Raw genomic sequence first — 26993 nt, 5'->3', positions numbered from 1 at the left:
GAAAAATAAATTGAAAGATTGAATTTGTTATTAGGCCAATAATTAAAGCCCATGTTAGACTTCAATTACTGAGTTAACGAAATTAATGGAAGAGTGGTTAAAATATTTAATTTAAAAAAAATTGTGATTAAATTGAAAAGAATAATAGTTGGGTGCTAAAAACATAACCAAGTGTACAATTATGTGACTTTTCTTGCAATTACTCCAAGTCTAAATGGGTGGAATATTCTAAACCCAGCAAAGCCGAAGAGAGGCAGGCAATCCATTGTCACAAAGGCCATTAAAGGCCGGGTTTCTTAGCCCACATATAAGACATGGATGGATCGGTTTTTCCCTCCCCCAAGTCCAAAATCCAACACTAGGAGGAAAAGAAAAAAAAGGTTAATCTTTCTTACGGAAGACATCAATAAAGGTTTTTAAGCAACAATGAAGCTTTTAGAAGTGAGATTATTATTATAATTATTATCCAAACAGAGGACAGCAAGAACACGCTATCTCTCAGATTATTCCAGGCAATCTTGCACCACCGCCTTGAAGGAAGACCAGTTAAGCCAAGAGTGAGATATTATTATTTACATAAATACTGAATTAATATATTTTATGTATAAATATGAGGAATACCGATGGGTCTGTTCGCATCAATGCTATGCCCAAAGTGAACGACTGACTGGGAATTTTCTGCAATTCAGGACTTGATAATTTCCTTTGGGTAATTTCAAATTTGATAAAAGAAATTCCATTGAAGAAGTAAACCTGGGGAGTGAAGAAGGCTCCAGATTACGGCCGTGCTTGTATTGCGCTGATTGGCTGCTTCGTTACTGGCATTTGATTTTCCGTAATAAAATGGAATCGCCTGCCGATTCTTCCCCGATTAGGCCCCGTGATCGAGTCGTACGGGTATGTTCATTGTTCTTTTTTTTTCCCTCTGATTATTCAATTAGGTGAAAATGTGAAAATGTTGAAGTTTTATTTTATTTTATTATTCTTTGTTTTTTTTTTCTAATTATACCTTGTGGATTTGTTAATATTGGATTGAATTGCTGAAAAGAACTATTGATTTTGTAATCAGAGGTTAGCTGCTTTAGGGATTCCAATGGAGTACCTTGAGAAGCGTTATGAGGGGATAATTGATTTTGTTAATGGTAATGGATTATTGTTGCCACAGATAGTTTCCGCACTCTTACCTACAGATGAAGATGTGGCTGAGTCAATACAAGATGCTAGTTTAAGGTCTAAGAAATGGATGTGCCTAAGTATGAAAAATCAATTTCGTGAGAGTATGGTTTGGTTGCAGTGGCTGATGTTTCAGGGTGAACCGACAAACACTTTGAAAAACCTAGAGGACTCGAGTGTTGAACAACGCGGTGTTTGTGGTGCAGTTTGGGGATCAAATGACATTGCATATAGCTGCCGGACATGTGAGCATGATCCAACTTGTGCTATTTGTGTTCCCTGTTTCCAGAATGGGAATCACAAGGATCATGACTATACGATTATCTATACCGGTGGCGGTTGCTGTGATTGTGGGGATGAAACGGCATGGAAACAGGAGGGGTTCTGCACGAAGCATAAAGGTTCTGAACAGATTCGACCACTCGATGATAACTTAGCAAACTCTGTTGGTCCAGTGCTTGATGCACTCTTTATTTGTTGGAAAAACAAGCTATTGGCAGCAGAATGTATATTTCAGGAGAATATGAGAGCAACTGACTGTGGTGCCAAGCAGAGGAAGGCTGCAAATGAGCTTACTTATGTGGTTGTTGAGATGCTTATAGAATTTTGCAAGTGTAGTGACAGTTTGCTTAGTTTTGTAGCTAGGAGTGTAATTTCTCTAGATGGTTTATTGAATATTCTGGTTAGAGCAGAGAGGTTCTTTGGTGATGGTGTCGTGAAGAAGCTCCATGAACTGCTGCTGAAATTGCTGGCAGAGCCTATCTTCAAAAATGAATTTTCTAAAGCATTTTTAGGTTACTACCCAACTGTTATACATGAAGCCATAAAAGAGGGAAGTGACAGCATTTTCAATAAGAAATACCCACTGATCTCAACTTTCTCTGTACAAATATTCACAGTGCCAACACTAACTCCTCGTCTTGTGAAGGAGATGAACCTATTGGACATGCTACTGAAATGCTTGGAAAACATTTTTCTTTCTTGCGCTCGAGAAGATGGTCGTTTGCTGGTAATTTCTATTATTCTTGATTCCTTTTGTGTACTAGGCCAAAATTACTTGAGGACAAATGATTTGGGCATTGAAAAGAGAATAGAGCCTGAGATTTGCTCACATTGTATGTCCATTTGGTTATAGGAATGAAAACAATAACTCCTGAAAGCAGTTATTGAAAAATTTATTTTACTAGTAATGCGTTAGAAGTTTTACAGTCTATGTAAGTCTTTTTGTTTTGTTCTTTTGCAGGCTGCTAAGTGGGGAAGTTTGTATGATACCACTAACCGTGTAATTGAAGACATCCGGGTTGTTATGAGCCATGATGTAGTCTCCAGATATGCAATCCATGAACAGAAGGACTTCTTAAGAGCTTGGCTAAAGCTTTTGACTTTTGTGCAAGGGATGAACCCTATTAAGAGGGAAACTGGCCTCCATATTGAAGAAGAAAATGAGGCTATGCATTTGCTTTTTGTTTTAAGCCATTCTATTGCCAATATTCACTCCCTTCTGGTAGATGGTGCATTTTCTGTTGCCACAAATGAAGGGGCAAGCTGTCTTCCTTACGTTTATATGCAAGATGTGGATGATGGAGATAGCATAAGACATGCAAAAGTAGGAAGGCTCTCCCAAGAGAGTTCTGTTTGTAGTGTAACAGGAAGGAGTGTTTCAAAGGCTACTGAAATAGGATCTGATTCCATATATCATTCAATTCCCTCCACTGTCATCTGGTTAATACAGGAGTGCTTGAGGGCTTTGGAGACTTGGTTGGAAGTTGATGGCGGGACCCCTGCTGCTCTTCAGAGTTTATCTTCTCCAAATAGTAGTGGCATTTCTGATAGCAATTTTTTGGCAATAAAGAAAACCTTGTACAACATTAAGAAAGGCAAATATTTTGGGAAGCTAACTGGTTCAAGTGAAAATCAGAGCTCACAATGTTCTTCACCTGTATATAGTGGAAATCGAGCAAGTGATGAAATGGAGATTGCTAAAAATATAGGCTCTGAGAGTACAAGCTCTTCAGCTGAAATTGATCCTGTTGCATGCGATTATATGGGTTTGGATGTCAGTGCCATGGAGACAGACAGTGGCATAGGAGTAGCGACTCTACATGTTTTGAGTTTAAGCGAATGGCCAGATATCATTTATGATGTTAGTTCACAAGAGATATCTGTTCACGTTCCATTATATCGATTATTTTCCTTGCTTTTGCAGAAGGCATTGAGAATGTCTTATGGTGAATCTATAATGCCAAAAATAACAAATGCTTGTTTGACAAGTTCATTATCAGCACATGTAGATTTCTTTTGCCACATCCTTAAGGGCTGCAATCCTTTGGGGTTCTCTGCCTCTGTTATGGAGCACCCTTTACGGATTAGGGTATTTTGTGCTCAAGTTATTGCTGGAATGTGGCGGAAGAATGGGGATGCTGCCCTAGTATCTTGCGAGTGGTACCGCTCTGTTCGCTGGTAGGTTAAATTGTGCTTTATTTGTGAGTTGTAACTAGTGGGAAAAGGTCCCCTAAGTTTCCATTTCTTAGTTGTCAAGTTCTTTCTGGTGTTCTTTACTTTCAGGACTGAACAAGGTTTGGAGCTTGATTTATTCTTGATGCAGTGTTGTGCTGCACTAGCTCCTCCTGATCTCTATGTTAAGAGAATTGTAGAGCGCTTTGGGCTGTTGAACTACCTCTCTCTTACTCTTGAGAGGTCAAATGAGTATGTATTTACACCTTTTAACTTCTAGTTTTACATCATTAAAATGCTTTTAAGTTCATTTAGTTTCATTAAAATACCTTTTGTTGATTTCTCCAAGATTTATTGCTTTACCAGTTGAATGGATAACTTTAAGGAATGAATGCACCATTTTATTAAGAAATTTAATACTTGACATGGTTGCCACAGCTTCTACGTGGTTTTTGTGCCTTCATTTTACATTCTCAAAATTTGCTGTTAAGAAAATGTACGTAGCAAAAAGTAAAATGATATATTGATTATGTAACTTCAACGAGAGCATGATGAGTCCCTATTGAAGTCATTATTTTGCAAATCACAGAAGTCTTTTTTGTTATTATTTTTTTCTTTTGGTTTTGCTTTTTTTGCTTTTGAAGTGAAATCAAGTAGCAAAGATGGCCTAGACACTTGCACTCCTTTGCACCCTTAAGGATACTTGCAAGATTCTGCATTCATGTTTGATATAATGTGACTTGTACCATCTTTCAGGTATGAGCCAGTTCTTGTTCAGGAAATGCTCACTCTAATCATGCAAATATTACTAGAAAGGAGATTTTGTGGACGCAATACAGCTGACAGTTTGAAAAGAGAACTGATTTATAAGTTAGCCATTGGAGATGCTACTCACAGTCAACTACTGAAATCTCTACCACGCGAGCTTTCCAAGTCTGACCAGCTTCAAGAAATTTTAGATAGGGTTGCTGTATACTCTAATCCATCAGGCTTTAATCAGGTTGGAATTTTTGGTCTTACATACCTTTCGATGTTATGAGTTGTCAAAATGGCTTTGACCTGTTAATATTTCATAATATTGATGTATTTCAGGGAATGTATTCATTGCGGTGGGCCTATTGGAAGGAGCTGGATTTATACCACCCTCGTTGGAACTCAAGGGATTTGCAAGTTGCAGAAGAAAGATACTTGCGTTTCTGTGGTGTTTCTGCAATGACTACTCAGCTGCCTAAGTGGACAAAGATATATCCTCCTCTTGAGGGAGTCGCTAGGATTGCTACATGCAGAGAGACACTTAAGATTATTCGTGCAGTTCTATTTTATTATGTTTTAACTGATAAATTTACTGAATCATGTGCTCCTGATGGTATCCTGATGACAGCACTGCACTTACTTTCACTAGCATTAGACATTTATTTGCAGCAGAATGGATCTGGTGGTGTAGAACGTCATATTGGGGATTCAAATTCCCTGCTGGATTTTGCTAGTGAAGCAATTACTGAATCATTAAACTATACTGCTGGCAACCAGAGCTTGTTATCACTTCTTGTTGCATTAATGAGAATGCATCAGCAAGACAACGAAAACAATTACATGGAATCCAGCAAAAGCAGTTTTTCTCCCCTGATTGAAAGTTTATTGAAGAATTTCGCTGAAGTTGATTCCCAGTGCATGACCAAACTGCAACAACTTGCACCTGAAGTGGTCAGCCACCTGTCAAAATCTACTTCTAATACCGAGAGGAGGACATCAGGTTCAGCTTCTGATAGTGAAATGCGCAAGGCGAAAGCTCGTGAAAGACAAGCTGCCATATTGGTTAGATTTTTTGCCTAATGATTCTGTGAATTTATGTTGAGCATAAAATGAAAGGAATTCTTGGAATTTGGAAAAATAGAAGTTGTAATATCATAATAACATGTGGTATGGAATAGGATAAATATTGAAGTGTATTTGAAGTGAGGGAAGCAATCTTGAAAAATTCACGTAGGAAGCAGGTTAGCAACTTGCTTCTCAGCTAACATTAACTATAATAGCTCATACTTTGCCTCTATAAAGAAAAATCTGTGATACCATTAGAATGAGGATCATTTAACTCTGGCCAATATCTCTCTTCTTGAATATTGTAACTATATGCAACTTGTATGAGTTTCATCTCAATGGGGGATTGCCAAACATTGGATTATCGATGTGTCAGTTATTCATTGGCCTGGTTAAAAAACTGTTGACAGTTTCCTGCATCTTAAGTGTTAGGTCCATTGCATGACTGCTGATTAACAAATTGAATAGACCCTTTAACTTTGCCAATTATGTGATGCTGTCTTTGGATAATTGTGGAGGCAATCAGAATGTGGAAATTGAACTAAAATGGAACATGATCTCAGTGTATTTGTTAGTCTGTGGGTTGAATTGTTTTTGTATTCTGTAACCTTTCCTGCAGGCTAAAATGAAAGCAGAGCAGTCCAAGTTTTTGTCAAGCATCAGTTCCACTGCTGATGATTCAAAATCTGAAGCAGAAGTTTCTGATTCTGACTCGGAACATGAAGCAGAGAGTGCTGTGCAACAGAGTTGCTCCCTTTGCCATGATCCTACTTCCAAAGATCCTGTTTCTTTCTTGATTCTTCTACAAGTAAGTGATTAGTCTTTAGGTTACCCATCACTTTCAGACAAACAGAATCTTCTTTCTTTTTTTTTTCCCTGCCAGAATTAACATTTTATTATTTCTTAATAAAGAAATCTAGGCTTTTGAGCTTTGTTGATAGAGGTCCTCCTTCATGGGATCAATGTTCAGAGGAGCAAGGTTATATTCCTGCAAATAGGTCATCCAATCAGTCAGATTCAAATGCCTCTGCCCGCAGTTCAGGATTGGCTTCTTCGTCAGTACAGTTGACTGAAAATCCAGTTATTGAGTCTAACAATAACAGGCAGGGACAAGATAGGGAGGTAAATGTCATTCTTGAGTTTTTCAAGTCTCGATTTCCTTCAGTGAGGAGCACTCAAGCACCTTTAACATCTACTGATATGGGGGACAGTAGTATATACAATATAGAGAAGTTGGAAGAAGATATGTACAAATCTATTCGTAATGAAATGTGTAATAATTTGTTACGCTCAAGTTTCAAAACGGATGTGGTATCCTTTGCCACTGAATGTTCTCAAGGAAACCACAGGGATGTGGAAATTGACATTCTTGGAAAGTACATTGTTGCACTTTCAAGTGAGACAATTGGAAACCCTTTGGGTACTGAAAACACTGATGTCGATAGAGAGTTGACAGAATCTACTTCACAGCCTCTTGTTTATGATGGGTTTGGACCGTTAGATTGTGACGGGATTTATCTTTCTTCCTGTGGGCATGCTGTACATCAGAGTTGCCTTGATCGCTATTTATCATCACTGAAGGAAAGGTAAGCTTTCTTAAAAAAGTCAATTTTGTTCTTATTAGATAGATTTCCTTATTTCTGTTAACACAAGTCTAAACCTCACTAAGCTATAAAATTCAAAGGCTCATGCAACCTTTTACGACTAATCTTTCTCAATGCAATTATGAGGTGTGAACTTATAGTTCTTTGTTTTGGACTTCTTATTGTCCTTTTGGTGAAGGATACTCTACTGAAACCTTAAAATGTCCTCACTAAAATAAATCACGATTTATTCCATTCATTGTTAATGAAACTCTAAGTGTAGATTTGGAGCCGGAATCATGTAATTGGAACTTCCCATGCCTAAATGTATTTCCATTCAGAGGCTCCTACTCCTGTTTCTGGGTTAATTTCAACCTCATCATGGTTTTTGTAACTGTGCCTTCAAATCCTCAAACATCTTGTACCCACCTTTGTGGTCTGGGTTAATTTCAACCTGATCATGCCTTTTATAACTGAGTCTGTTAGTTGAGCCCTGAGAACATGATAGGAGCTTCAAAAAGTTAGTGGATTGAAGGGAAAATTTAACAAATTGTGCGTAAGTATCTTAATCACTCAACTAATTCTGTCCGTATGGAGTGGACAAGACTCCAATATAAGAAACAAATGATTCAACTCCCTAAAACAAAGCAAACAATCTGATATTTAAACTGAAGACTCCTAAAGCTTAACAGAAAGCAAAAAGAACTGCAGAAAATGGAAGTAATGCTCCTAAAATTCCTGAAACACATGCGAAAGGCCCAACAACTGATAGAAATAATTGACTTCTTTGCTGTTGACTCCCCCTAAACTCTTGTAATCTTCACGTGATTTTTTATTATTCCTTCTAGAATATGTTTTCAAAGGAGGTATCGTATAAGAACAACTTGAGAATCTTGACCTTATGATTTGGATGGTTAGTGAAATTTATTTGTAATTTCGTTTATCAAGGAACCCAGATGTTGCAGAAATGCCTTTTATCTTGGACATTTCAGATGGTGCCTGCCTGGAAGTGCTCTTGCTTGAAAGTGCATAAGATATATCTTCTTGTTCTGTTGTTGCAGATTTGCCCGAAGGAGTTTCTTTGAGGGGGCACATATTGTGGATCCCAATCAGGTACTGGCTTCACAAAAATTATTCTTCTGCCACATCCTCATTTAACATTTGATGTTGATCTTGTACTTGTTTGCTTTGTCAGGGAGAGTTTCTGTGTCCTGTGTGTCGCAGACTAGCAAATTCTGTCTTGCCTGTAGTGAATGGGACTTCCCGAAAGGCTGGAAGGCGCCCTATGACTTCAACTGTTGAGGTGCCTTCTTTAGGGTCATCTGCAGCGAACAAAGAAACATGTTCTCTTCTGCTTCAGCAAGGTTTATGTCTTCTGAAAACTGCTGCCAATGTGGTTGGGAGACCCGATTTCTTTGAAGGTCTTTCTCTTCAAAGAAAAGAAAGTTTAAGTCAGAATCTGGAGCCTATATCCCGTATTCTGTCCAAAATGTATTTTTCAAAAGAGCAGGATAGATTCTTAGGATCTCCAAGGTTAAGCCACCCAATAATTTTATGGGATACTCTTGAATATTCCCTTATGTCAACAGAAATTGCTGCTCGGAGTGGAAAGACATATATGGCCGCAAATTATACTCTTACTTCTTTGTATAAGGAATTTAAATCTTCTAGTGAATTTACATTTTCCTTGTTGCAAAGAGTTGTCCAGAACCTGAGCACTACAAATTCTCTTCATGCCCTCCAAAGATTTAGAGGTCTTCAACTATTTGCAGAGTCTATATGTTCTGGGCTTGTCTTTGACAACCACAGCACCACACATAACAAAGAAGGTATGGTTTTCACTAATTATTACTTTGAGATTCATTTGGAACTTGGCGGATTTATAAATAATGTCTGATACTAAATTCTTGAGGTTGTAGATACATTTAAGGAATAGATATCATGGTATCCAAGTTTGATGCTGCTTATGTGTTATAGAGGATTTATTCTAATCTTTTGATGGTTTGTGGATCACAAATAAATCTACATAAGTCTTTGCTAAAACTGAAGTAAAATAACAAAACTTTCTACTCATGCTAACAAGATGAGCTTTTTCTACTTAACCATACGATGAGGGAGAATGCTCTTTAAACAAGTAAATGAAAGGAGCAGCATTATATACATGTGTGTGTGTGTGTGTTTGTTGATGAGTCAATGGATGTTTATCATCTTTGGCATTAATATAAAAAACAGCAGATAAATTGTCTTACTTTTGGATTCTTGAATAAAATGTTGGACTCATGATTGTCTGATGACAGATAAGCTCCTTCGTATCTTGAAGCATGATGATAAGGAAGCATTATATCCTGACATTCAATTATGGAATCGGGCATCTCATCCTGTTCTTGCTCGTGACCCTTTCTCATCACTGATTTGGGTTCTCTTCTGTCTTCCCTGCCCATTTATCTCATGTGAGGAGTCTTTGTCATCCCTTGTGCATATTTTCTATGTTGTCTCTGTGATTCAGGTTTGCTACTATCTCCTTATATATAGGTTCCTTTGGTCAATTTGTACAGTTTTTCTTTCCTAAATTTTCTGGTGTCTGATGGGAACAAGAAATTTTGATTACGGACAATATTTCTGGCCAAATGAAACAATATAAAGAAACATTGATGCTTCTAAACATCTGGGGTGATGTTTATATGGTTTTGTCTAAACGATATGTTAAGCATCCAACCTGAAATCCCTTGGCAGGTGGACCAGTGGGGAGGCCTAACTTATAAAGACACTTTAAGATGTTTTCTATGAGGGACTTGTTTCAAAGGATTCTGTTAACTGATTGAAATTTTTTCTTGGAGCAGCCATTTTCTATGAATGTAACTTTTAGTCACTGTAATTTAGCACCACCACATATTTTCTGAATGTGATATGTTGATTTCAGGCTTTAATTGTATGTTGTCAGAGGCATGGTTGTAAGACCGATGGATTAGATTCCCATAACCGCCTAGTTACTGATATCTGTGGCATTCTTGGAGAAACTGGTTGTGCTCACTGGTATTTTGTGTCAAATAATGTCGACCATTATTGTGATATTAAAGATATGATTCGAAGATTGAGTTTCCCGTACTTACGGAGATGTGCATTGTTGTGGAAGTTGCTTAAATCGTCTTCCTCAGCACCTTTCTGTGATAGAGATGATGTGTGGGAGTCCTCTCATGCAACAACTGACATGATGGATACAATTGAAAGTGCTTCAATGGAGCTTAATGAAATAGAAGAACTAGAGAAGATGTTTAAGATTCCTCCTATAGATGTTGTTCTTGAAGATGAAGTCGTACTATCATTTGCATTAAAATGGTTTCATCACTTCAACAAGGTATATGAGACCTGCAGTTTCCGAAATGTTTTCTACTGCAATCCTGCGGTTCCGTTTAAGTTGATGAGCCTGCCTCATGTTTATCAAGACTTACTACAAAGGTTTGTTACAAAATCCGTTCTTAGACATGCAGGTATTGTCCCTCTTTGAAGAATATCTTCATTCATGAGAATGTGTTTCAACAGGTATATAAAGCAGTGTTGCCCTGACTGCAAAGCTGCGCTTGTTGAACCTGCATTATGCCTTTTGTGTGGTAGATTGTGCTCTCCAAGTTGGAAATCATGCTGCAGGTCAATGTTCAACTTTCATTTTTCTGGTTTTGTGCTTCAGATGTGCATTTATCCATGATTCTCTGGTATTTTGATTCTTAAGATACTATAGTAAATCTAAAGTACTGACCTTTTTCTTTGATGTTTTCCTTACTAGGGAGAGTGGATGCATGGTTCATGCAATGAACTGTGGTGCTGGTATTGGTGTATTTCTGTTGATAAGGGTATTGATCTACTATTTTTTTCCTGGAACTTTAACCTAATTTTAACTGAAAGTGGCTAATAGTCTTTGTTGTTGTAATAGAGAACAACAATCCTACTGCAAAGATGTGCGCGTCAAGCTCCTTGGCCTTCTCCATATTTGGATGCATTTGGTGAAGAGGTAAAGCATTTTCTTCTTATTAGCAAAGTTTCAGTTAGTATTACTGTCATTTTTGTATTTTCGAAACTTGAGGTTGAAGCAGATAAATATTGGGTAGTATTACTGTTATAGGATCGGACATATTGCAGTTATTGTTGAAACTGCCAAAATGTTAGAAATATCAAGGTCAATCTACTTGATATTTTTAACTTGATTGAAACTGCCAAAATGTTAGAAATTCCAGAGCTCATTTGTTTGTGTTGCAGGAAAAATCTCTATAGGTGTAGTGTAAGTGTTCTGTAGGAACTAAATATTTGTTTGAACCTTCTATGAGATATCAAAATTGTTAATTTGAATTTCATCTGGTTACCATGCTATAGCACTGAATCTTACAATATAAATGTCTATAGGTTTGCTTTTCGTTTTGCCTCTGCACTTCCATTTCATAGCAAGGCATATTCTTATCATCCATTTGTGTTATTCTGCTTCCTTCTCTTATTTAGGATATTGAAATGCATAGAGGAAAACCGCTGTACTTGAACGAGGAACGTTATGCAGCTCTAACTTACATGGTGATTTGCAAATCTTTCTTTTTGTTTTATATATATTATTTGTCCTTGACACAGTTGATTTTTTATTTTCTTGTATTTGTAATAAATCTATTCTCTGGAATAGGTTGCTTCTCATGGCCTTGATCGGAGTTCGAAGGTTCTAGGCCAAACAACCATTGGTACCTTTTTCATGGTTTAACTTGGTTTCATGTTAGTGGTGGTGGTTAAATCTTTGGCTTCTTTCATATGTCTCCATCTTCTAGCAAGACATCAATTGCATAGAAACTGGTTCTACAAAACTGAAGATTGCCAGTATCCTGAAATTATTGCAAACTAAGGATCTTGGACAGTGATGTCAGCATGTGGCGTTTTTGGCTTGACATACTGGTAATCAGATCTGTTCAGTGGATTCAATGCTTTTTTCCCCCCTTATTTTTCTTTGTTCAGTTGTGTCTTTTACTTTTCTGTTAATGAATATTGATTCTTAGATCACTGTGTTTGACGGGAGAAATGGTTTGGACGTAGTATTTTTCCTCATTATGGGCAAAGTGGAGCAATAGTTTCTGCTGTTTTTATGGGTTTGTAACATGGCTGTGTACATAATAGCACATTTTCTCTCGAGACAACAATTCTTCCCTTTTTCTGTTTAAGACAATGACTTCTACTAATATTGCCTCAATTTTTTTTTCTTAAACATTCTTTTTCAAATATTGCTGTTTAGCATGTGTTCTATCATGTTCGAGCTTTAAGATGAGATATGATGAAAACGAGATTCTTTAGAATATATTTTGTTGGACGCATGCTGTACAAGGAATTTTAGTTTCTACTTTTGTTTTGTACCAAAACCTTTAATAATGAAACAACATTTACGATTTCATGGAACTTAACTTTTTAAGTAAAGGAAGTCAGTTATGGAAATTCCTTATCTTTTATATTCAATAGTTTGACGAACTGTGATAAAACATGAAAATATCACATGAAAATGCAGGTGTAATCGGTCACTTAAAAAATATTGTTATAGAAATTTGGAAAACATTTTCTAGATCATTTTTAGATACTCTAAAAGATCATTTTTGAGTTTTTGCGTTTGAAAATTAAAGTACAATGAACTTGAGTTGTGAGGAAAGTTTTAACACTTTTGAAACATTCAAAATTAGTGTCTTATTAAATATATGTTGGTATTATTTTTCGAGTTTCAAAAATTGAAAATTGAAAATTGAAAATCTAATATTTATTATGATATAAAATTAATAATATTTTCTTATTTCTTTAAGTCGATGAAATATAGAAATTTTTGTATTTTAAAAAGGATATTCTTTTTTTAATTATAAAGGATAAAACTTGTCTTGGTAAAATGAATGAATTATGAATTGTATTAATTCATGAATATTAGAAAAAAAACAAACTTTAAAAATTAGTTCAAGGTTACTTAGAGTTTGCCTATAAATAGACCACCTATGCTTGTCGAGTTCATCTTTTTGGAGTGCTTTATTTGAGCTTTTTGTTAGTTAATTTCTAGTATTTATTTTGTATTGCAATCTTTATATATGCTTTTATTGGAGAGTTGAATATCATTGTAAGTGAGGTAAATTGGGTGAGTGATTGTAACAAGTTGGGGATATCTATTAAGGTTGCAATTGCTTCTTGTTACAAGGATATATTTAGCTTTAGTGAATAGGTTTATGAATCCATTGTTGAATAAATCGTTCACTAAGTGAGGCACCGTAAAAATTTTTGAGTTTATTTCTCTTTTATTGCCTTTATAGAACAGTCTTGTTCTAAACTATGTTGGAATATCCATTAAGATATTGTGTTTGGACAGGGAGCAAAATAATCTTTTCAATTGGTATTAAAGTAGGCTTCAAGAATTGTTTAAAGGTGATCCAGGTTGCAACCATAAAGTACACGAAAGAAGGAAGCTCATGTTGAAAAAAATCTGGTTTGTAAACGGTTTGAAATACATAGCTAAAATTTAAAATTTTGAAAATCAATCTGCTTTGTAATATTTATAGCAATAAACCTTAGACTGAAATCGTACGTGTGGTTTCGAATAAACAGATCCTTAAAGTTTTTCGGTTTTCAACCAAACAATCTTCTCTTCCGTTCTCGTACCACAAATTGCTTCGAGTGTGAGCTTGAACCAATTGAATCAGAACACAAAATTAGAAAAAAAAATTTCTTTTTGTGGTGGAAACGAAAATTCTTTCTTTCTTTAATAGAAACCAGTAGAATTTTTATTTTGAAAAAATATATTGAATAGTTGAGAATAAATTCTCTCTATTTTTTGGCAGGGTAATAATCTCTTAAAGTTGTGTTAATAGCCCTGCTGGTGCTATTTATTTTTAGGAAAAAAAGGTAAAATCCTTGTTGAATTGTAAAGGTTTATTTCAAATAGAAAAAATAAATTCCTACTTAGAGTAGGATTAGGGTGGATGGCATCCTCTAGTATTCTTACTAAGGTTGCCGCCCTCCTTATATCCATGAGGGGTTTTTGGGCCTCTCTCACATCAAGTCTAATTATGAGTACTTCTCAGACTTTTGACTGAGTACTTTGTAATATGATTCAACTTGATTCTATCTTTTTATTTCCCAAAATAAACTTCAATAGATTTATATTAAATAAATTTCTCATCTCAATTTTACCTCCAGCAAAATTATGACGATTTTATCTTTGATAAAATTTCTAAAAAAATATATTTAATATTTCACAACACAACTTGTTCATTATGACCAAATGATTTATTTTCATTTTCAGGCTTTAAAGTAGCTCAAAAACATAAACTCATTCTCCCGATCATTTTTAACTAACTCATCTACATTTCCAAATGAATCATTTCTCATTTCCATTTTGAGAAAACCAAATTCATTTCCAAATGATTCCATTTCTCCATTTCAAAGAAAATCATAATCATTTCTCAATGTTTTCCATTTCTCTCTGTGTATTCATTCTGCTAATTTTGATTCAAACACGCAATTCATTTCTTATTTTAATGGGCTAGCAGAAGGACAGATTGAACATATGTAATTAGGGCTTAAATTATTTATAATTAAGTTTCGGCTTTTTACCTATTAATTATAAACTCATTTAGTCACGAAGTCATTCCACTATAGTATCATGACTGAACACACCCTAATGACATACCATTACGAAAGCATCTACTTAGTTCTCGTCCAATAATCTTGTCATAAGTGTGTTACTCTCATAGGATATCCTTAATCTCTTTGGGGGTAATATCTGCTCTCCCAATATAATACTATTTTATGTAGTAACCATTACATCTTCCTTAATGAAAATTTAATTACTATTAAATAGTAATCTAGTCATTCATCATAAAGACGAACAACTCGTGACTACGTTTACTTTTCATCAAATATGTAATGCCAATGAGAGGATATTGTTTACCCATGTCTTGGGATATAAATTCCACTATTATGAATGACACTATATACTGTAGAAGTTGTACACCCAATGCACCAACTTTTGGTTCCTTATCTATTCGAGCTTAAGCTTTTACTTACATCAAAGGGTATGAGTCACGTATACATAGTCTGTCATCCACTAAGGATTTAGGTATGCCACACTATGGACGTCACAAGTGAATAAATCCATAAATAGATTCAGGATCTATTCTTTTTAGGTCTAGCCCGATGTACTTCCAGTCCGGTCTGTCACATCTATGTCTTTATCTTCTGGGAGTCATTCGCTCCGATGCCCAAGACAAAACATATCCCCAATTGGACTTGATTGATGACATTTTAGTATTTCAACCGGTTTACTCATTTATGATTAGACTATGAAAATGTTTAGGTTTGTCTACTAATATAAGTTGTCTTTTAGTATTACAAACCGACCACGTAATACCACTTAATATTAGTTAAATATTAGACAACCCGTGAGCAACATTTATTTCCATTTTTATTTGCGTGCAAAAACATGTGAGGAAAAAATACAAAGTATTAATGTAATTCATGAATAATTTTATTAACCAATCTATCTAAAAAATTACAATTTTACCAAGATAAAAATACTACACTTAGGGCCCCGAATCCAATAGTTTCCCACTTGCCCTAGTGAAATAGATGAGTCATGTTTAACATTATTGTACCCTTCTTTATGTTTCCTAAAGAGATCTTTAGCTAATAGAGTCTTGGAAAAATAAATCCCCATGGTTTGTCCTCATATGCGATCTTTGACTACATCCACTATTCCGTTAAACACTACCATCTCCCTTATGATACTTTGTATAAATGTGTTTTGTACTTATACGGTTTCTTTAAGATTTAGTTAATCTGTATTGTTACAGTGCCATAGCTTTTCCATACCTCATATTCAACCCTCCATAGTGAAGTTAGTAGCGTAACCCTACTTGACACTTATTCAGACTATGGACCTACTGTTTAGGACAAAAACACAACTTGATGTTTATTTCTATAAATCCTAACATGATTGGTAGTCAGAACCAATATATCTAATAGGAGTAAGATCTCTTCCAGAATACGCAAGCATATAATCCCTCATTCTTTGTAAATACTTAAGTGTATGCTTAATTGCTTGTCAGTGTTTTGGTTTTGGATTCGCCTGATATTGACTCACCAACCCCACTACAAAATAGATATCTGGGCTTGTGCATAGCATAACATAACATACATGAAACTTCATACTACTGAAGCATAGGGAACCTTTCTAATGTTCTCTCTTTCTTTCGCTGTTTTAGGGTAGTCCTCAAAGAGGGATGAAATCTCGAAACGGAAGGTTGATTTCTCTTATTCAAATTGATCATTGAATAACGCTCCAATATCTTATCTATGTATAAAGCTTGAGATAGTGCTAACTTTTGATCCCTTAGGATTCAAATGCCTAAAACAAAATTAGCTTTTCTCAAGTCCTTCATGCTAAATTATTGAGTTAACCACAGTTTAACCGATGAAAATTTCCCTACATCATTCCCAATGAGTAGAATGTTATTGACGTATATAACGAGAAGAACAACCTTTCCATCCCTAAACTGTAACACCCTATATTTGACCCAATCGCTAGGTTTGGGTACCAAAGGTCACAATTAAATCGTATTACTTAGCAATATATTTCTAATTTTTTTACTTCTATGCCAAATTTAATGTTATGTTCTCATAAATCTTAATTACTACCCATAAGATTTCCATAAATGAACATCATATGAAACTTCTTATTATATGATTAACTAACTAAGTAGATTAGTGTTATTTAAATACATACCCATATACTAAATATATTTTATACACGTAATCTGACAAATTGGATTTTGCTTAGTTATACTATTCAATCCCCGATGCGTAGCCTCTAAGGGCGCCTCTCTATATGCATTATACCACAACAAAGAAGTCCACAAAGATTCCGTAAGGTTTGGCTTGGTCCCTTTCACATTTTCCATAACAACCTTTGATCCTACATTCAATGCAAACCACTCATAAGTTTGAATGAGCTTAGTGAGATTCTATACACCAATTTATTAAATAAACATCTTGATGTTGTGAGCAATAAGAATTAATGCATGTAAATAACTACTTGAGTCTCATGTAAGCTCTCATAGTTTGGCTGGCATGGTCAACGCTTGTACGTTCTTCTTGAACGAATCGTTGGTGGACATATTGCTGTAAAATTTTGGATGAAATTGTATTCTTTCTAACAACCTCTATTTGATACTTGACTTCTTCAAGCTTTATCTCAATATTTTCTTTAGCTCACAGGTTTGTGTTATCAAAAGATAGCCACACAAGCGGATATACAAATTTTCGACTAACCTTTGTAGTCATACATGCGTTTTGCCAAAATGGCAGATTCTTACTTTAAATCCTTTATTCTGTGTCGAACCCGATACCGACTTACCATATTATTTGGACAACTGCGTTCTTTTAACTTGGCTTGTGCAATGTATCTCTCTAAAGAGTACTCCATTTACATATACCCTCATATGTGGCCTTTGAGCTTAAGATTTGACGAATAGCTTTTAGAACTACTTTATTTCGAAACTGTAGTTGTATGATATTATTTGGACAACTGCGTTCTTTTAACTTGGCTTGTGCAATGTATCTCTCTAAAGAGTACTCCATTTACATATACCCTCATATGTGGCCTTTGAGCTTAAGATTTGACGAATAGCTTTTAGAACTACTTTATTTCGAAACTGTAGTTGTATGATAGCCCACTAGCTTTCCCATCTTTACGCTAGTCCGAATGGACCTTTCATCAATTTGATAGTCCTAATGGATTTCCCTTCCTTAGGTAGTCTTGGACGAACTTCACAGATAATCCTTGACAGGCGTTCCATCCATATGATAGTCCCTGCAAACATTTTCATCTTCAAGATTGTCCTTGGTGAACATTCCAAATGAGATAGTCCTTGGTGGACTTTCCACAAAAGACATGTAATAGTCCGGCTTAGACCTAGTCGGAATAGTAGTTTTGAGACCAAAAATTCGAGTCAAAAAAATATTTTAATATTATTTTTCGTGCTTATGGTATGTGAATTAATATGTGTGAAAATTTTGTACGAAAATTTAATCGTTTGTGTGCTCAATTTAATAAAAGGTCCTAATCGCGTAAATTGTAAAAGTGGCCTTCTAATTGTTAAAATGCCTATTTGTTATGGTTTATTAATTATGATGTTCTTATGAGGTTATTTGACCATGGAATGAATTAAATGACATAAATGGGCATTATTTTATGGAATTATAATGATTTATAATAAGGTTAAATTGGTAAAATACATATTAATGTTATATTAATTAAAACCAAAGTTAAATTTTAGTTTATTTTCTTCATCCATTGCCTAAAATACAAGAAAAAGAAAAGGGAAAAAGAACTCTAGGGTTCGGCCATTGATTTCCTTGATTAAGGTATGAGTTTTGTTCCGTTTTTGATAATTTTTAAGTTTTTGTAATCGTTGATTTGTTTACTATCAAGCCCATGTCTCAATTTCTGATTTTGTTGATGATTTTGAGTTGAAAATTGATGAAAATATGATTTTTATGAAGTTTGATGTTAGCAAATGAAAGATATGTTTTGGGTTAACATGTTTTGTTTTTGAATTTTTGATGAATTTGAGTAAAATGGGCTAAATTGTGAAATTTGTAAATTGAGGGACTAAAATGTGAAATAAATGAAATGTGTGGACTTGTATGAGTACCGTGAATATTCGGCTAAGTATAAGTATAAAGAAATTATGTGTATTTTGTGATTTTCTAAAATAGGGACTAAAGTGTCAAAATGTGAGGGCTAGTTTGTAAAATGCCCTAAATGTGTTTGTGGATTGATTTGAATGAATGCGAAAGTGAATAAGTTAAATTTTAATTGATATAGATAAATAACCAAAGAAAACAGAATTAGATCAGGGAAAGTCGAAAGTCGTCGAGTAGCCGATTCTGTTTATTCAAATCTGTACGAGGTAAGTCGATATACAAATAAATGTATTTTGAATTGAATTATTATTGATTATATGCTTTTAAACAATGTTTTATGATTATATGTGTTGAGAATGAGATATCTGAGAAAGTATCGACAAAGTTCTGACGTCCGAAAAGCCCCGTATGAACCTTAGGAATAGTTAGGATATATATGTCATGACATAGGATCCGATATGTGTTATTGTGTAAGACCACGTCTTGGATGTTGGCATTGACTTATGATTTACGTGTAAGACCACGTCTGGGACGTTGGCATCATACTTGATTTCATGTAAGACCCTGTCTGGGATAGTGGCATTGATATTTGATTACATGTAAGACCACGTATGGGACATTGACATTGTACGAGCTTTCCAAGTTATCCGCTTATCCTTATGTTTTCGAACGGTTCAATGGGAATTTCGAGAAAATGAATTATGATGTGAACATGTATCCGATTCAGGTACGTCTGGAGTGAGTATCATACTTGATGTAAAAAGGTAAGTATATGTACTTTAGTGATCAGTTGATGATATGTGATAAAAGCATGAGAAAATATGCTATTTGTGCTAAAGAATTTGGAATATATGAAATGTATATGAACGTTGAGGTTTGTGATAGTAATTGGCTATGATTTATATGCAAATTTATGATGATTATATGAATTAAATGATAAGTTTATTTGTATATGGCTTACTACACTTTTGAAAGCTTACTTTCTATGTGTTTGCATTGTTTAATAGATATCGTAGCTATCGGGAGCTCGTGGATCGTCGAGGATCGTCACCACACTATCGAACTATATTTTGGCACCTTTTGAAAATGTATATATTGAAGTATAGCATGTATAGGCTAGAGGTAGTTGAATATGTTTTGTGAAGTGTATATTTAGCCATGTGATATGGCTTAATTATGGTTGAACTAATGGTTTGATTTTGGTATATGATATGTGATGCAATAGTGGTATGTTTGACATGTTCATGAATGGCCAAAGAAATTGGTCAAATTGGTAAGTTTTTGAATTGTGCTTATTTGGAGAAAAGGTAAGATTATGGCATGAGATTGAATGATGGATTTTAAGGTTATAAATCATATGTTTTGGTATGTATTTGGGTTATGGAATGATATGATTTGATATGTGTTTCAAGCATGAAATGTGTTGATAATGAATTGGTATAAATGATGTATGTTTTGGTTGTAAAATGATTGAGAATTTGGTATAAAAATGATGTAATTTTGATGTTTTAGGGAGGACCCTTAATGGGTGGCAATTTGGCCATGCAAATGGCCTATTTTTGCCCACACGAGTAGAGACAAGGGCATGTGTCTCAGCTGTGTTGCTCGAGGGCCATTTCGAAGTGAGCATGAATAGACCACATGGTCGCACACACGGGCATGTGCTAGGCCATGTGGCCAAGTCAGTTTCGACCATGGGCTAGACACACGGGCGTGTGACTGGCCGTGTGACCTAAGTCAGTAGCCTCCCTAATTTTCACAAGGCCTGGCACATTGGTGTGTCTTGTGGCCATGTGGACAAGTCAGTATGTATGCCCTATTTTGACACGGCCTAGACACACGGTTGTGTCTAAAGCCATGTGAGGCACATGGCCTGTTCACACGGGCGTGTGGCCTGTACAACTTTGAAAAATGTTTAAATTTCGAAAAATTTTGTATGTGTTCAGTTTAGTCTCGACCCCTTTTTAATGCATGTTTAAGGTCTCGATGACCTATATAAGGGACATTATGATCATGTTTGATTATGATTGTGAATAATGTATGTGAATTATTTGTAAAATGTTTCTGATTGTCCAGTAACGCCTTTAACCTTAGTCCAGCGACGGATATAGGTTAGGGGTGTTACAAGACAGTCCTTGGTGGTCTTCCCGCATGAGATATCCTTTGGCTGACTCTCAATATTAGATGTATATTTGCAAATATTCCAATAAAAGATCCCGTCTTCTATATATATTCACATACAAAGAACTTTCACATTTTCCCTTGCCTTTGAATCTTGGCTGGACCTCTTATCAGCATGTTTGTTAGCTTTGTATGCGCCATGATTGTTATAATAAACTTTAGTCTTATAGTAGTTTCCACATATATGCCCTAACGGGCTTCTTTGTTTACTTTCTTAATGAATTTCATTTTTTCCACACAGTGGACCTATCCTCCACTGGATCATGCCATGGCTAGCCGCCGACTTTTGGCTCCAATGAGTTAGTAAACCATTTTCATGGTACCACCTCGTAGAGCCAGTAGACCATTTCCATGATGCTACTCCGTAAAGCTAGTAGACCACTTATCTAACCAAACCTTCTCACCTCATCTTATTGATTCAAACACCAAAGTGTTCGTCTGCAAGGTTAGGCCAATTCACATTTCAGTGATTCCAATCCCTATTCAATTCGTCAATTTGTCCATTACACCAATTTCTATATCTTTAACTAACCCACCAAAATAATTCCTTCTGTACTCCACATTTTATAAGCATACATTTCACGCATAACATTAAATTGACTATTATAACATGGAGTATGCCACACGCCAATTCAGTGATACACAATTGTATCATACATTTAGAGAACATACTTGCAAACATTCATATAATTTCAAAACCATATGCGTGCATAACCTTTCCAGATAACAACAATCATATATAGCCATAGAACCCAAACCAAATTTTGTATAGAACATACATGTTGCTTAGCAACTAGAATAACATCGAAATAGCGGAGTACAAAAACTCACTAGCCATCCTTCGCCCAAGCCAACTTAGATTTTTCCAAATGTCAGAGCCTCCTTCGTCCTGGCAGCTAAGCATGTCAACCAATATACCAATTAAATCGAATGTATTTAAGCTTTAAAACCCAGAATCTAGTAACATGCAAAAGCTTTTTTCAAATATTTTAGAAATCCTTAACTTCTCTTATTTCAAATCCATGAATACAAAAATATTAAGAAACCTACTAGCTCATCGGATTCACTACTGTCTAGACTAATACCTCATGATCACTACACCATGCTAGTATTAAACTTTCTCTTCTTTGGAGAAGTTAAAGAAAATGATGCAAAAGAGAAGAAAATATAAACAAAAATGAGAATAATTCTACCTATAGAGAAAATCCTTCTCACACATATATATATAACCTTTCACGCACAATCACCAAAGTCCTAAATAAACAATCCATCAATAATCATTTTGTTTCTCACTAAGGAACCAATCAATTCCAACTTAACTAACTAGAATTGAAACCCAACTATTTTCCATTCAGCTAATAAAATTTCCAGAATTTTCACTAGTGTTAGTTGAACTACTATTTCTTTCAATTAACTCCCAAATCTTTCTTAATTTCCAGACCTTAATTAAAACAGGGAGTGACATAAACACTTATAAATGCAAGGTTCATCAACATTTTTCTCAAATCCAAAAGTTTTGACTGTTTGATCAAATCATTGATTCCATGAGCGAGATGCTTACTTAAGTTCGTATATTGAAGACATGATGGCCCTTTCACTAGATAGTTTCTTAGTGGGAGACATGATGATTTCCAAGTGGTTGTGAATTGGTTTTGGTGATAGGGGTCAAAAGGTGTAACATCCCACACCCGAGCCCTGTACTGGGACGGGATACGAGGTGTTACCACACTTAATCGCATGCTTACAATCATTTCGATGTCATTAAGACTCGGTCAAATTAAAAACTTTTTCAAACTTTGCCTAAACTATTTAATATGGGCCTACGAGGCCTTAAACATCCATTGGAAACCATTCGGGACCAACTCGGGTCCTTTAACTAACTTTAGAAAAATAACTCTTGAAACAGGGTGTAACACCCCGTACCCGAGACCGTTGCCGGAGTCAGACACGAGGGGTTCGCAGACTTAAATCACTTATTTGCACAGTCCATTTTAAATTTCCAGACGAGCTGGCTAACTGCATCACTGTCACCTTAAAAATCATATCTCGAGTTCCAAAACTCGAAAACCAGTTCCGTAAATATTTCCTGAAACTAGACTCATATGTTCATCTAAAATTTTTTTTCTAGAATTTTTGGTTGAGCCAATTAGTAGAGTTTATTAGTTAAATTCTCCCCTGTTTCAGGGTTCGACTACAATGATCTTTTCGCATTAAGACTTGGATATCTCCCTGTACAGGGCTTCAATACTGATGCCGTTTGTTTTTATAGAAACTAGACTCGAAAATGAAACTATACATATATGGCATGACTTATAATTATCTCTGGTTAATTTATAATGAATTTCCAAAGTCGGAATAGGGAATCCAGAAACCGCTCTGGCCCTGTCTCACGAAAACTTAAATATCTCATAATATACTATTCATATGATCGTTTCGTTACTTTCCTATGAAAATAGATTCATTAAGGTTTGATTACATAATTTATTCACTATTTAATTCTATTTCTACTATTTTTAGTGATTTTTCACATTCACGTCACTGCTGCTATCAACATCTATTTTTAAGGTAGACTTTACCTATTACATAGTTTCCATGATTCAACTAGCCCTTTTGCATAAATAGCACAAAATATGATCATGATTAACCATTCCAATGGCTAATCGTTCCCAAACATTTCCATACCTCTTAATGAACATCATACAAGACGATTATAATATTAAGCTCAAAGTGTATATAAGCCATTTTCGCATGGCTATCCAAATATATACAAAACCAAAGGGTCCATGACCAACAACAAAAAGGGTAGTCCTATACATGCCATTTCAAAGTTCAACCAAAAGTGTACCAAAAGGGGCTTTGATAGTGTGGGTGACTTCGACTTCAACACTCCCAAGTCCGATAGCTGACGAACCAAAATCTATAAAACAGAGATTCAAAGAACGGAGTAAGCATTTAATGCTTAGTAAGTTTTGAGCAATGGAATTGGGCTCAACTGAAGTATAGCATTCATATAACTAAACGGATAATTTCATATACACATATATTCTCAAAAATCAGTCCTACTTCACATTTCCAACCCTTATATTCATACATAAGGGATCAACTTAACCAAAAACCGGAAGCTCCTTAATCGATTGAGCGAATGCTATTTAAGAGGAATCAATTAATCCAATGCATGTACAACACATACCTCGTTGTTGAGATTTTACGAGCGTATTAATTGAAATTATTACAGCAGATCGCTCATTCCCAAACTCAAGAAATCTTCGGGATTTAGCCGGATATAACTACTTGCACAAGGCCTTCGGGTCTTAGCCCGGATGTGGTCACTAGCATAAATGCCTTCGGGACTTAGCCCGGATATAGTCGCTAGCACAAATGCCTTCGGGTTTTAGCCTGGATATAATCGCTAGCACAAATGCCTTCGGGTCTTAGCCCGGATATAGCAACTCGCACGAATGCCTTCGGATCTTAGTCCGGTTATAGTCACCTAGCACAAAAGCCTTCGGGACTTAGCCCGGATATCATTCGAATAACCATGCACATATATCAATAAATCATGACACATCCATATTTCATTTTCATTACCAAAGCTCAAACACAAAACACTTATCACACTTAAAAATTTCGGCTCAATAGCCACATACAAAGAGCATGATTTTGATTTACTTAAGACATAATCTAATCGAATCATAATCTAAGCTCCATTACTCGAAAACTTACCTCGGATGTTGTCGAACGATTTCAGCAGCTATTCGATCACTTTTTCCTTTCCATTATCCAACTTTGGTCCTCTAAGCTCTTGAGCTAATTCAAATAAATTTAACTTATTAAAGTCTCATTATGCTAGCTTATGGCCGAACATGACAATGAATTTGATGGGTCATATGGCCACCTTTAGCTCAAATACAAAATGGTCATACGCATTTTTAATCACATTAAGCAATTTAATACAATTCATTCGAACATCAAAAGAGAAGCTCAAGGTACTTAGCCCATATATACATTAGACATTAGAGTCACATATGTACGAAATCACGAATCGAATTCAACATATTAGCTAATATTCCCCTTAGCCGAATTTTCTAAGTCAAGATAAAGCCATCAATATGCTTACCTATGGCCGAACATACACATCAACTTATGTACTCATTCTTGTGGCCGAACATGCATGTCTATGTTGAGGCCGATTGCAACACTTAATACATTCTACAAGTATGGTCAATTGTATTGACTAAACACCATTTTGTTTCAAGTTCAAAACTTGGCCAATACACATATATACACTAGTAAATCAAACACTAACATTTGCACTTCACCTTACTACCATTTCTCATCCAAATAACGTGAACAACAACCATATTTCTCTTCTACTTCCTACCATGGCCGAATGCATCACAACACCATACCATTTCAATTTTGGTCATGGTTAAACAAAGAACTTAATGTCTCACTCAAAAATGCTAAAAAGAAGATTCAAGAGTCATCAATCCACCATCACATGCATCATTACAAAGCTTCACTTTTAGCATGCAAATGACATCAACACAAATCCACCTTAGCCGAATATCATCTCCATGACATAGTAAAGATTTGAACCATGGGCTAGTTAGAACTCAAGCTAACTACTAAAAACATGCATGAATCTCATGGCACAACATCAAACATACCTTAACCTAGATACAAGTATGGCCGAACCTCTTCCTAATCCTCTTCCAAGCCGATCATGAAGCAAGAGCTCCTTCCTTCTTCCTTAGAACTTTCGGCCAAAAGAAATGAAAAAGGATGGACACTTTTTTTTCTTTGTTTTCCTTTTCTTCAACTCACAGCAATGGGGGGGGGAACAACCACACACATTCTTTTTTTTTTTTTGTTTCTCCTCCTACTAACACAAATATTTTATTGCCCATGCTCTTTATTTTATTATTCCTAACATAAAGTATCAACCCAACATGTTTATGACATGTTTTAGCCATAACATTTTGTCCACCCTCATGCTCATGGCCGGCCACTACTAATTCGGGGGGGGGGGAAATTGACATGCAAGTCCTTCCTTTTGATTACATCCACTATTAGATCCTTATAGATTAGCCTATCACATTTCAAAAGTGTCACACAAGTCCTATGTACTACATTCACACGCAATTAACTAAATCGAAGCTTAAAATTTTTGCATATTCATATTCACATATTTTAGACCATAAATATCACATTCAAATAATTTGGTGACTCGGTTTAGCGGTCCCGAAACCGCTTTCCGACTAGGGTTACTATAGGGCTGTCACAACTCTCCCCCACTTAAGAAATTTTCGTCCCCGAAAATCTTACCGGTAAATAGGTTTGGGTATCGTTCTTTCATGGCATTCTCGGTTTCCCAAGTAGCTTCTTCGATCCCGTGTTTGAGCCATAACACTTTCACTAACGGAACCCTTTTGTTTCGCAACTCTTTCACTTCACGAGCTAGGATACGAATCGGTTCTTCTTCATAACTCATATCGGCTTGAATTTCGACCTCGGAGGGGTTTATTACGTGCGAAGGATCAGATCTGTAACGTCGAAGCATCGAAACATGAAAAACGTTGTGGATCCTTTCGAGTTCAGGGGGTAAAAGCAACCTATATGCAACTGGGCCAACTCGTTCGGAGATCTCATACGGCCCAATGAATCTCGGACTCAATTTTCCCTTACGGCCAAATCTGAGTATCTTTTTCCAAGGCGATACCTTAAGAAACACTTTGTCTCCCACCTGATACTCAATATCTCTTCGTTTTAAATCCGCGTACGACTTCTGACGATCTGATGCTGCCTTCAGACTTTCACGAATTATTTTTACTTTCTGTTCAGCATCTTTAATCAAATCCACTCCGAAAATTTTGCTTTCACCAAGCTCGGTCCAAAACAATGGCATAGGGCATTTACGCCCGTACAAAGCCTCGTAAGGTGCCATCTTAATACTTGATTGAAAACTATTATTGTAAGAGAATTCAATCAAAGGTGAATACCGTTCCCATGAACCACTAAACTCGAGGATGCAACATCTCGACATATCCTCAAGTATCTGAATTATCCGCTCGGATTGACCATCGGTTT

The 26993-nt window shown here is 35.7% G+C and overlaps 1 protein-coding gene across 3 annotated transcripts; it reads left to right on the top strand.

Annotated features, from left to right (window-relative positions):
- Positions 1 to 347: 347 nt before the first annotated feature.
- LOC107893857 (E3 ubiquitin-protein ligase PRT6) lies at positions 348 to 12232 on the top strand. 3 transcript variants are annotated; one of them, XM_016818984.2, is made up of 18 exons: positions 348 to 557; positions 690 to 897; positions 1070 to 2182; positions 2417 to 3633; positions 3739 to 3879; positions 4384 to 4627; positions 4720 to 5442; positions 6065 to 6253; positions 6358 to 7031; positions 8090 to 8141; positions 8224 to 8857; positions 9326 to 9534; positions 9949 to 10484; positions 10569 to 10673; positions 10810 to 10876; positions 10957 to 11034; positions 11517 to 11585; positions 11689 to 12232. In XM_016818984.2, exons 2-18 carry the CDS (start codon positions 844 to 846, stop codon positions 11761 to 11763), a joined length of 6180 nt encoding a protein of 2059 aa, XP_016674473.1. In that variant the 5' UTR covers positions 348 to 557; positions 690 to 843; the 3' UTR covers positions 11764 to 12232. The 3 variants fall into 3 exon arrangements, with proteins under 3 accessions (XP_016674473.1, XP_016674475.1, XP_016674474.1); XM_016818986.2 differs by having other exon boundaries at positions 366 to 545; XM_016818985.2 differs by having other exon boundaries at positions 366 to 897.
- The last annotated feature ends 14761 nt before the right edge of the window (positions 12233 to 26993 follow it).

This window comes from Gossypium hirsutum, chromosome A13, assembly GCF_007990345.1.
Source record: "Gossypium hirsutum isolate 1008001.06 chromosome A13, Gossypium_hirsutum_v2.1, whole genome shotgun sequence".
NCBI classification, from domain to species: Eukaryota; Viridiplantae; Streptophyta; class Magnoliopsida; order Malvales; family Malvaceae; genus Gossypium; species Gossypium hirsutum.
Note: the sequence above shows the minus strand (reverse complement) of the source record. Positions and strands in the feature narration are given on the sequence as shown.

Coding starts and splice junctions, on each gene's coding strand:
- LOC107893857 (XM_016818984.2), top strand. CDS start 844: ATGGAATCGCCTGCCGATTCTTCCCCGATTAGGCCCCGTGATCGAGTC. Junction 3,880..4,383: donor ACTCTTGAGAGGTCAAATGA/GTATGTATTTAC, acceptor ACCATCTTTCAG/GTATGAGCCAGTTCTTGTTC. Junction 10,674..10,809: donor AGTTGGAAATCATGCTGCAG/GTCAATGTTCAA, acceptor TTTCCTTACTAG/GGAGAGTGGATGCATGGTTC.